General features: G+C 40.5%; 1 protein-coding gene across 3 annotated transcripts in view; it reads right to left on the bottom strand.

Moving 5' to 3' along the window:
* Positions 1-1049: 1049 nt before the first annotated feature.
* GPM6A (glycoprotein M6A) overlaps positions 1050-12293 on the bottom strand; it is a 180067-nt gene continuing 168823 nt past the window's right edge. For all 3 annotated transcript variants that reach the window (XM_081875480.1, XM_081875478.1, XM_081875479.1), the window contains 4 exons: positions 11147-11300; positions 9329-9405; positions 7205-7270; positions 1050-3268 (listed from right to left, as the gene is read on the bottom strand). In XM_081875480.1, coding sequence (XP_081731606.1) covers positions 3116-3268; positions 7205-7270; positions 9329-9405; positions 11147-11300 — 450 coding nt within the window. In that variant the 3' untranslated portion in view covers positions 1050-3115. The remainder of the gene's footprint in view (positions 3269-7204; positions 7271-9328; positions 9406-11146; positions 11301-12293) is intronic.

Raw genomic sequence — 12293 nt, 5'->3', positions numbered from 1 at the left:
AAAGCACTGAGAACCCAGCCACAACCCATTGAAAAGGAAATACTTAAATACAAAAGAAGAGTCCTGATTGGTCAGGCTAAAGGCCCATCTAGTCCACCATCCTGTTTCTCAGTGACCTATGGAAGGTGTAGGAAACATGTGGTCTTCCAGATGTTTCTGAACTACAACTCCCATCAGCCCCAACAAACATAGATAATGGCCAGGGATGATGGGAGCTGTAGTTCTGAAAGAACTGGTGGGCCAAAGGTTCCCCCCCATAGGAAATCTGAAAGCAGGACCTGAGTACAACAACACTCCCCCACTTGCAGTTCAAAGCAACTGGTTGAGAGGTATCTCAGCTAAAGGCAGATTCCTCTGAAGGACTTGACATAGTTGCTTGGCATGGCCTACAGGCTGGCACTACAAGCACAGCCATTAGGTGGGATGAGGCCACTGCCTCAGGGAGCGGAAGCCTCCAAGGTGGCACCCTCACCTGCCCCACTGCCTCTGCCACAGGCAGAGAAATGGCACCAGCATCAATACTGATTTCCAATGGGATCTCACCAAAATCGTGTGAGATCTTGTGGAGCGTGCGAAATTTCACCAGCTTCTCTGCAGCTGGCAGAGGTGGTGGCAGAGGCAGGGGAGCATTGCCCGTTTTGCCTCAAATGGTGAAACAGGATGCTCTGCCACTGACTACAAGTGCCTGAGATAAGTAGGAAGGAAGAATGCAGCAACAACACAATCCCAACTCAAAGGTGATACTTTAGGATCCTAAGTTCTCTCCTAAGTCCTGTGGAATCTCTCCTGAGGATGTACATGCAAAGTTGTCCCTGATATTAAAAGGAATGGTGGAAACCTGACCAGTACTGGAGCTCTGATGAAGCTCCATTAAAACCTGAAAGCAAAGCCTTTAGATTTAATACACCCTTGACAGAACAATCAGGTTGGGAAATGTTCCTTCTGAAAAACAAGAAAACAGTAACTTATCAAGAGCACGTTTCCCCTCTGAAATTTCCAATACATAAAATTTTATATCAAAAGGTGAAAAATGAAGCACGGACAACTAATAAGTACACAAAGTACACAAGTGTATTTATTACATTTTTGCAAGCACTTGGTTCTACATTTCAAAAACGCCACCATCAAGCTGTTGGCACATTTATGTACAAAACAGATTAATTGTAATGCCTGCTACAAAGCATTCTTTGTGAAAATACAAACTCTAATACCAGAGAAAAGCCAAAAGCATCAACATCATTACAGGAGTTTAAAAGACACTGTTTTAAAAATCATCACACTGTTTTAAGACACAAAACTGAAACACTACAATATAGAATTGAAAGAGGTTCATAATAGTTTCTGCAGAACTGTAAATACTGGTACTGCACATATCAGAAAATGTTGACCCCGTAAGACAGTAAAGTGTAAAAAAAAAAAGTTAAAAAATTATAATTAAAAAAAATCAAAATTAACTAATACTACTTGATGCATAAACATGCCACAAGTAACTATAGTATTACCCTCTACCTACTACAAGAATTGTTAAAAATTACTGATGATGCATGACTAGTAATAGTACAAAGAAGAGTTTTACTCAAGAACTTTTATTAGAAATGCACTTACACTGAGAGAGAATTCACAATGGTCCAATAAGTGCACAAAACTAGCTAGGATTTTTTTTAAACGCTGACAAAAATGTCTTGTCAGGATACATCACTTTAAAAGACACTTTACAGCATTCTTGTAGCATTAGAAATAGGCAAAAGAAAAAAGAAAATTAAAAACACCAATTTTGGTCCAATAATACTGATGTCCCCCCTTTTTTTGTATGGTTTTTCTTTTTTTCTTTTTAATACAGGTACTTCTTTCAGATTAACATTACTGACTTTTCTCTTAATATTTTCTTACTCAAAATAAAGGTTCAAATATATTACTAACACTTCCAAACAATAGGTCCAGTAGCAGCCATTAACCTCACTTTAACATAAGACAGGTAAACCAGTATGTGTGTAGGAAAGCTACAAGCCAAGCTATTACATTTATGGAAGCCTCCTTTAAATATATCACATACAGTATATGTATAGTTCAGACAGGTGCAATCCACTTAAATTTTTAAAGCAGGTAAAAAGACTTCTGACTCTTTAAGAGGTTGCTGTATTATAGATATATCACTTTCATAAATGTAGCTAAGCAGCAATTGCTCACATCGGCACATGAACAGCTTCAATTCAGCATAACCATTGTGGGATTATAACGATCATTCTGCAGAAACCTACGCATAGCTGTATGTAACATTGGTTCTATACACTGCGACTCTTGGAAGGTAACCGCGGAAGGTAATACGCTTTGAAAAAGACAAATGGCCATGCATTACAAGCACCACTGTCTGCATGCTCACAATATAAACATGAATAGCCACCAATGGAACTTTGATAAGAGAGAAGAATACTCTGTTAAGTACATGAAGAAGAATCATACAATGTTAACAAAGATAAGAAGCACTTCTTTTTGTTTTGTTTTTTACCTACTCTTACAAATTTAGAAATTGCACCTTTGATTGTTTAAAATGTTCTCAGGACCCCTCTCTGTCAAGATGCCCACCGGTCCACCTGGCGAGATTTCCAAATCTGAAGGAATGTCAGCAGTGTGCCTCCTCTAGAAATTGTACGTGATGTACCATGGTCCCTTTGAAGTATACCTGTAGTTAAAGTACTTACCAAAATCCAAACTAAAAAGTATAAAAAGCTTTTTTTTCCTTTTCAAAAACATATAAGAAACAATGCAAAAAGGTGTTATGCATAACACATACAAAGTGATTTAAAAATAATCAAACACATCTCCGTATTTGACAGTAGTTAGTATTCTTGATCTAACAGAAAATAATCACTTTAGGATTCGGGGAAAGGGCTGTTTCGGGAGCTTTGTAGTAGAGACTGATCACACAAGCTATTAACTAATTAGGAAAACCAAGTGCTAGACAACCAAGAATTGTACAGGGGTGATGTAGATGTCACCCTAGCTATCTTTTGTGAGAAGCACTTTTCATTTCGTTTTGTTTTTTTAATGGATAGATGGATGGCCTTTAGTTAAACAACAAATCATTCAATGGTAGAAAGTAAGACAAGGTTTTTTCTTATGTGTATGCATTGAGTCGCTCTTTAGAGCGGGTAGAATGAATGTCGTGGAGCTCTTGCTCTTCCTTTGACTTAATATCCTCATATTTCTGCATTCTGCAAGCATCTTTCACATAGGCCCAGTTGGCGGACAGAACCATAAGGTAGTGAACCTGAGAGAGAGGAGAGGGAGAGGGAGAGGGAGAGGGAGAGGGAGAGGGAGAGGGAGAGGGAGAGAGGGAGAGGGAGAGGGAGAGGGAGAGGGAGAGGGAGAGGGAGAGGGAGAGGGAGAGAGAGAGAGAGAGAGAGAGAGATGCCATGGAATTTCATCACATTTATTTCACATTTCATCACACCAAGCCAGATTCTATTGGACTCTGCCACATTCCAGCCCTTACCTAAAAAGAGAAGATTCCGGATACCTACAAAACTTCTCTGGCTGGCTGGGGCTGATGAGAGTTGAAAGGCTGGGCTGGGACAATGGTATTCACTAGGCAAAATGGTATTCCAGGCAGAAGAGAAGCTGGAGGCATTGACCATGCTTTATTTTGTGCTTGTTTGCACAAGTCTCTGTTTACTGTGACTTCTTGCAAATACATTCAATCTGTTTCCATGTTGTTTACCAGTGTCCTTCTTTGCCTCCACTATGTTCACCCTCATTTGCACACCTTTCTTTGATTCAAATAGCTGTGGTTAGCCAAACAATTTTGCTCATGATGTCACAGTGCTACAACAGACAATATAATGTTCTGGCATCCCATAAGCAAGATCACAAAGGTAATTATAGCCAGTTGGACAAATAAGGTCAAGGAAGAGGTGGAAGAAGCTGCTGTAGGCACAATCAGATTTCAAAAAGCAGCAGAACAGCATTAATCTTTGGCATGGTAATTTATTTTCAGCATGCTACTTTCAACTATTTCATGCAGCCCTAGTCATCGTCTTTCCATTTCCCATAATGGTATCCCTTGCCATTTCTCCTCATTTCTTATCCCTGCTCTCATTGACAAGTCTGCCCTCCTGCTTGACAGAAGTTAAAACAATGCCAAGGCATTTTGAAAAGATGCTTATATGCTGAATGACATTGATCTAGTTTCATTTGATCTAGTTTTCATTTGGTTTCATGAAGGAAGGTGAGGCTCCACAAGCCAGACACATAGTCAAGGCAACCTGATCCTACTATGTAGACTTATTCTCATATCTACACTAATAAGTTCTGAAATGACTGTCAATTTCAGGATGATGGAAGCCCACATGCAGAAGACTGAGTTCTCCTTTTCTTTCAAGCAGGTAGCTTGAGGTTTGTGGGGTTTTCTCTTCCATCTGTTAACAATTCACTGGACAACACCGTCACTAAAAGGCTCCTGTGTAATTGAATTTTACACTTTTATGAGCAGCTTGCCCTAAAGCTTAAGTGTGTCATGTCAAGGCTTTCTGGATATATACAAGGCAAGGCACTTTTCCTTATTTTTAGACATTGTTGATGCCTGAGTTTTTGTGGGGGGTTTTTGTATGAGAAACTGATTTAATCTTCTGGGCTAGTAGAATTTGAGTCTAAGTCACTTCCCACAGCATTTTTTTCTCTACTTGCATGACTACATGTGTTAAAAGTCTGTAGAGTGTTTGTGCACAAAAACCTGCCATGTACCAGAAGGCAGGCTCTGTTACTCAAAGGAGGCATGTAGGACACAAATTAGAACTGAATTGGGTGGGTTTCAGTTTCCATGCTGAAATCTGCACGTTGGATTTTAATTTTTTTCATTAAATTTGTATGCGGTCCTATACCCGTATATCTCAGGGCAGTTCAGTGCATAAATCCAAAAGTTAAACAAACTGCAAAAAACCATCATAGGGTTTCATTGCTTTGTTGTCAAAGTCCAAACAAGTAACTCCTCCTAAGCTTTGGGAACCAGCAAGCTCTGCAGCTCTTGAGCCTTTCCAACAAAGTTCAGGATGCTGTCCTACCTGACGAGATAAAACCTGTTGTGAAGTCACTAGGCATGTTGACTAAGGCTGATGGGAATCAGATCCCAACAACATCAGGACGTCCAAAGGTACTCCATCCTTGTGGTATAAACAGGAGTTGTGTGACAATGACAGTCTTGTCTTATCAGTGTCCCCGGCACTGCTCCTTTATACGGGGTGATAAGAAAGACTATATGAAAGGGACTCTGCTTATTTCTGGAGGATGAGGAAGCCACCTCAACCTTTGTTAGATAAGGTCAGGGCAGCTACCTTCTGTGATGGCTTAGCTGCTTCTCTGGGTTGCTGCCTGCTGCTTAGTTCAAGGACTGCATAGCTCCTCAGACACATGTTTATTAATTTAAATGGGTCTGCTCTGAGTAGGCATAACATTGGATACAAACCAAAATATTCATTTTTAATGCAGCCTTTGGAAATTACTTGCAATTGGCAAGTCTCTGTACTCACAGTCAGCTGAATGATTTGGAGTATTTCTCTGTGCCAAAATACTTGTTGAGAGAACATACTTTGATAAATTAAACAGTGAAAATGTTGTCTTATATTTCAGGGTTTATGGCGTATTGACCAGCCTTGCTTTTGGGAGAGACAAGAGGAAATGAATTAAATATATCATATAATGGATAGAAGAATTTGCACAGCTTTGCACATTCAAAGAAGGAGCCACTTTGAAGTATTAATTAATCTTTGTTCTGGTCTGCAGAGGTAGCTAAATCAAGTATGGAGACTTGAGCAAGAAAGATTAATGTGTGTTCCAAGCTCCAAGTTCTGTCCAACCAACCATGCTGCTGTCTATTTGCTGTCTAAACAATGACCGAGACACATTCAACAGCCACAGAACAGGAAGACAGCCATTTTTGACAAGAGGACACTGAAAACCGATCTTATCACTATGGAAACTAAAGAAGTAGACAAGTTCAAATTTGTATAAAACATGCAAGAGCTTTATCACTATCTTTTGGAAAATGAAAGATAGTTTTGGTGCATTTGTTGCAGGGGCATAACGCAGCACCTCTTTGTTTCACAACAGGAAACTTGCAGACCCCGCATTATTTCACTGTTAGAAGAAGCAATTTCAGAAATTAAACTGAATCCAGATATAATCTGTGTACAGTTGGCAGATGAACAATTGGAGATTGATATTAATGAATGAATTAATTAGAGCATTTGTATCCCCACTTTTCAGCCAAAACGGCTCCCAGAGCAGCTTACATGAAATCAAAACAAGACACTCCCTATCCACAGGCTTGCATTCAAGCAAATAAACAAACAACACACAATGGAAAAGGGAAAAAGTGGGAAGACAAAAAAACCCCCTCAAAACTCAGAGTTTCACAGCATGTGCGAACTTGGAGCCCTCCAGACATTTTGGACTACAATTCCCATCAGCCCCAAAGATCATATACTGCCTGGAACAGATGAGGGCTGTAGTCAAAGTGCCTGGAGGGACCTCTGGTTCCACTAGGAACATGTCCTTCCTATATTGGTTTTTCTTCTTATTCCAGACTTGTTATTTCAATACTGGATAACTATTATGTTTCCCAGGTTGAAAAAAGTCAGAAGTCTTCTGGTTTCTATTCCTGCACCAAAGAATAGCCATACACTTCTGCAAAACTATGAGCATGCCTAACTTCTTCTTTTTAATGGTTACATTTTGGCAGTATTAAAATGGTGTGAGGTACCAAAATGGCATTTGTTTGTCAGTCATAAGAACAGATTTTTCATATTTTATTTTGTACATCTGTTACCCTTGTATTTTTGTTTGCTTGTTTGTTCAGAAAAATGCATTGCAAAAAGGTCCATATGCATACTGAATAAGAGATACTGCAGATGATCTCTGAATTCCAAAAAGCCATAGCAGATCAGAGTGTCCTACTAGGACCAAAGTGACTTGGGTTCAAATCCCTACTTAGCCATGAAGCTTATTGGATCAAGTTGGGTCAGTCATGCTTTCATCCTAAGCTACTTCACAGGTTGTTGTGAGGATAAAATGAGGTGGGATATGCTCTTCGCTTTCAAAAAATACTTGGATGATAAAGCTCATTACATTTAATGTTATTTGATTTAGAGAACAAGCATCCCTTATATTCATTGTGACTTTTACCACCAAGGGAAAGGTTTCTATATCTTACCATAGCGATGACTGCGGCTCCAGCCCCAGCAAGTGCCACAATAAACAAATGGAATGTCATGTTCAGCTGCAAATGGAACAAGGGAAAGAAGTTGCAAATTGAGGATGCTAATAATAAAGCCCAGGTTCTGCTGCACTGCTATGCATGGATTAAGCAGCCCAATATTCATTCATTCATTTTATTTCTGCACCACTCCATAACCGTTGCTCTAGGGGTGACGTTCAAATAATACCAATAGTAAGGTCACATTCTGCAAGTACCACTGTGCAAGTACCATCTCAGTATTTATTTATCTATTAAACATCTTCCTGTGTCGCCCTATACCTGCCGTTCTCTGGTCAACTTTTAAAACAATATAAAACCACAAAGTTGAGAACGAAACAATTAAATACCACAATGCTAAAACATCAGGATAAAACAGAGAGGAGAGCTACAAGATCATAAGAACAGTAAATAAAGGAGGAAAACCCTATGTAGAAGTTCCAGGAAGACCAGCAACATCAAGCCATTAAAAAGGATGTGAGGGTAAAAGGTATTTGCTTGGTGCTAGAAATATATTAATGGAAGTGCTAGACAGGCCTTGCTGGGGAGAGCATTTCTTAACTGAGAGGCCACTGCTGAGATGGCTCTTTCTTGCTTGGTCAACTTGCTGTATCTCAGCTTGTGAGGGAACGTGAAAAGAGCCTCCATTGATTACCTCAGGGCTCAGGTAGGTACATATGGGAAGAGGTGGTCTTTCAGGTATTTATTTATTATTGATATTTATAACCCACACTTCATCTTCTAGGATTCCCAGGGCAGTGAACACACATAATAGGACAAGGAGTTTGATCATTGTAATCTAATATGGTTTTTTAAAAATAAAAAAATCCACCCAGCAGCAGGGGCAAAAATGGCCATTCCCACTCATAGACCTCTTCCAAATGCCTGTTTCATCATTTTGAGCTGCCATTTTCTCCACAGGAAGGAAACTCCAAAGTCATTCCAAATCACTGAAGAGCTTTAAGGGTCAAAAAAAGCTTTTTGAATTGGGCCTGGAAACAGACTGGGAGCCAATGAAGGTGATGAAGTATTGGCCTCCAATGCTAATAGCACTCAATGCCAGTTAGTACTCCTGCAGCCATATCCTGTATACAGACTACAGTTTCTTCAGAGGCAGCACCATGCATTACATGTTAAAGTAATATAAATTATTGTCTTGATATTGGTATTCAGAAGAAATCAACTGGACTTCTATAAATTCACTACCAGTGTAAGTGAACATTTGCTAGCTGGTTGGTTGCATTGCTCCTAAACACTTGTACGAATTATGTTGCAATATAGAATTCTATTGCTCCCCATTTGGTTGGGGCCATTTTTGGAACCAAATCTCTGAAATAGCAGCAAATTGTATTTTGGCATTAACTGATCAAGACATGGACATGCACAGTCCTTCTTCCCTTCATTTCTCCACCTGCTTTACATTCACCTCAAAGGGAAAACATAATTTATGTGAACTGGTCCAAACCTATTTACATCTGAACTGGATGTCACACAACCACAGTTTGTCTGCAAACCAGAAGTGCTAGCCAAGTTCAAAATATGTTTTGCTCCCAACCCAGAAGTAAGGGAGGGAATTGAAGCAGTTGACTAAGGGGGGGGGTGGAAATGAGTTTGTAAGCACCAGGGCTCATTCCCAGTCTTCCACACCATGGAGTGGAGGTTTGGAAGAGTTCCTATGACTAAGCACACATACTCTTTCATGGAAGGTTCAGTTTTAATGGATATTTGTACCTGTATAAGTATGAGTTAAGTATATGAATTAGAAAGGTTTGGAGAAGGAGTACAGGGTGGACAGTGTCGACAGGACATTCCCTACTCATACCCCATACAAATGAAGTCATTTATTCTTCACTGCTACTGTTAGAAATATATTATATTAAAAGTAGTGGAAGACGGAGCAATGGTGGTATCTGTGAACTTTAAACTGCTATATCTACAGCAGTCTCAAGCAAGTAAACTGGGCTCATGACAAGAGAGCATTCCAGATTAAAGCATGAAATTATTCCCTTAAAGTGTGAAAGGAGTGGAAATGTGTGAGCTCCTTCTTTCCACAATGACCAAACTTTTCATACTTTTGCTTACCTCAGTAGATTCACACATCCTGAGGAAATTTTCAGACATTGTGCAAATCTTCTTTTCTTCTCCAATTGTTACAATTCCTGTAAAGGATTAAAGACTCAGTGAGCTGTTGACACACATTTAATGCACTCAGACATGGGCTCGGATTGTTTTTAAGATGAAAGGATAATAAACTATTTGGTAACATGGAAAAATGAGAACAATTCAGAGTCAGTTTGTTTCTGTGCCCTTAAATTGGGCGCCCATGCCTCTGGCAAGCCTAAATAAATTTTTTATGTATCATAGGCCATTCTGGTATTTTAGGCCATTCTGTAATGAAGTTGTCAGAATAGCTCACAACAAGGATGCCTTTGCTTGGTATTGTAATCACAGCAACCTAAGTACCAGACCAGCCTTGAGCAGAGTCCACAGGTGGACTACTCTTGCTAAAAAGGCTCTGCTTCCCAAAGCCACCCAGCACACCTTGCTTTGAGAAGATCTTATGGTCCCGGTCATGAAACATATAAGCACACAGGTCAAAACCAGAACCTCAAACTGGACCTGGAAATAGGCTAAGAGCCAGTGAAGATGGTGAGGCAGCAGTATGATGTGCTCATATAACACCACTCCCTCAGTCACTCAGACATAATAAAAACTTACTTGATCTTTGAGGGCTGTTTTCAAAGGCAGTGCCATGCACAACCCATTAGAGTAGTCTGAACATGAGATTACCCTGGCAAAGATAACTGAAGCAAGGCAAGCTCTGTCCAGGTAGGATCATAGCTGGTGCCCCAGCCCATGCTAATAAAATGGCTAAACAATTAACCAGCAGTATAAACCAATGCATTAATATCTAAAATATTACGAAACATTATAGGAGCTTAGCTTAATTCTGACCACTAAAAGTCAGCCCAACCAGGCTCAGATTTTGATGCTTCATTAGTGGGAAGCAAGTATAATAGTTGGGAGGAAGCCACCATGCATGTCTCTCCACATACTAATCAAACTCACCATGTGCTCTCACTTTTTCTAAAGGATGCACTTTAACTTAAGGAAGAACGTGGACTATATGTATGGCTCAAGCCATTTGGCACTTGGCAAATGAAAAACAGCATTATCAGGAATTATGTCCAGAAGACACAAAGTCAGTACCAAGATGAGAATGAGAAGATGAAGAAGTGGGTATCATCACTGGTAGCCAAACCACCACCACCAATCTGGGACCATCCAGCTTCTTGTCCTTCATGAATGATGCTCTAATAACCTCAGCTAATAAAGGGCTCAGCCATAATTGTCTGGCACTCAATAGTTAGAAAGATTGTGACCCAGTTTGGCCGTAAGACTAAACCATGACTTAGCGTTATGTGTACAAGCAAGAATGAGCTTTGGATTCATGTACTCCTCCCCTCCTGCCGCTCCACTGCTGTGACCATGGGCAAGATATTAGAAATTTTAAAACTCTCATTAAACTATGGTTTGTTTGGATGTAAAAAGAAGCTGTAGTTTATATAAAACTGCAATAGATTTTAATTTTATCCTTGCATAGTAAGAGAAGGTAGGGAGCATGCAAGCTCAAGGCTCATTGCTACTAATGCACATAGTGCTACAATTTGGCTTAGCATGAAATCTGAAAAGGGACTATGTGTATAATTTACAATCTGTCATCATCATGTCCACAAATACTATCTCCTGCAAGCAAGGCTGACTAAAATGTGTTCATTTTATTCACTGACATTTGTTGACTAGATGTTTGAACTAGTATTTCTAAAAGTGATGCAAGCATTTTAATGAGGGTTTTTTTAAAAAAAAATGATAAAACTGATCCACAAGTCATTCACTTACCAAATTGACGGAGGTCCAAGCAGAGGTTTGCCCCTTCCACTAGGGTGGTGTTTTTGCAAATAGTCCACATGTTGAAGTACATGTAAACAGGCAGAGAGGTGAACGCTGTAACACCCAACCAGGCCAGCATGAAGATATATGTCAGCATGATAAACTGTAACAAATGAGAAAAGAGTGAGACAGAAACCTGAAGAATATTTTAGACTATTTTCTTTCCCCAAAAAAACCTGCCAGTCATAGAACAAAGAAGAAATTTTATAATTTATTTGTTTGTTTTAATCCCACATATTTATTTATTTGTAAGTAAAACCTTTCCAATATGGTTCATAATAAAAGGATCTGCACAAATTACTTCAATATAAATGGATCAGGTGGAATCAAGCTCATAAGCTTTTATAAGAGAAAAACACGACCTGAAGCCAAATGTATCCACAATATAACCTACACTGGCAGAACGGCAGATAAGCCATGGCCAACACATATATCCTGGCAGAACACCACAGATATACTGGAAAAGGGGCTGGAATGGGGCGGAGTAATGGGAAGGATGTGGGCAGCAAAGTGGAGGACAGGGTCACTGACCTGCCTCCCACAATGAGGGGGCCCAAGGTCACATGATACGTCTCACTCCTGCCTGGTGCATGAGCACTCTCCCAGCGGCGGTGGGACATGGTGGCCCCCCTCAATATTGGGAGTGCTTGGCTCTCTGCCCACAAATATTGAGGGGGCAGAAGCCCCTTCCACCTCCTATAGTTGACACCCCGGTGGAGGAACACATCCTATGCTCCTTCAATCCACAGAGATACCTTCCACTGATGGCACCAAGAATTTAAGGTAAAGGTAAAGGTACCCCTGCCCGTACGGGCCAGTCGTGTCCGATTCTAGGGTTGTGCGCTCATCTCACTCTAGAGGCCGGGAGCCAGCGCTGTCTGGAGACACTTCTGGGTCACGTGGCCAGCGTGACGAAGCTGCTCTGGCGAGCCAGCACCAGCGCAGCACACGGAAACGCCGTTTACCTTCCCGCTATAAAGCGGTACCTATTTATCTACTTGCACCTAAGGGTGCTTTCGAACTGCTAGGTGGGCAGGAGCTGGGACCGAAAGACGGGCGCTCACCCTGCCGCGGGGATTCAAACCACCGACCATGC

Source organism: Podarcis erhardii (genome assembly GCF_964252035.2).
Source record: "Podarcis erhardii genome assembly, chromosome: 9".
Classification (NCBI taxonomy): Eukaryota; Metazoa; Chordata; class Lepidosauria; order Squamata; family Lacertidae; genus Podarcis; species Podarcis erhardii.
This window is presented reverse-complemented; position numbering and strand designations above follow the sequence as displayed.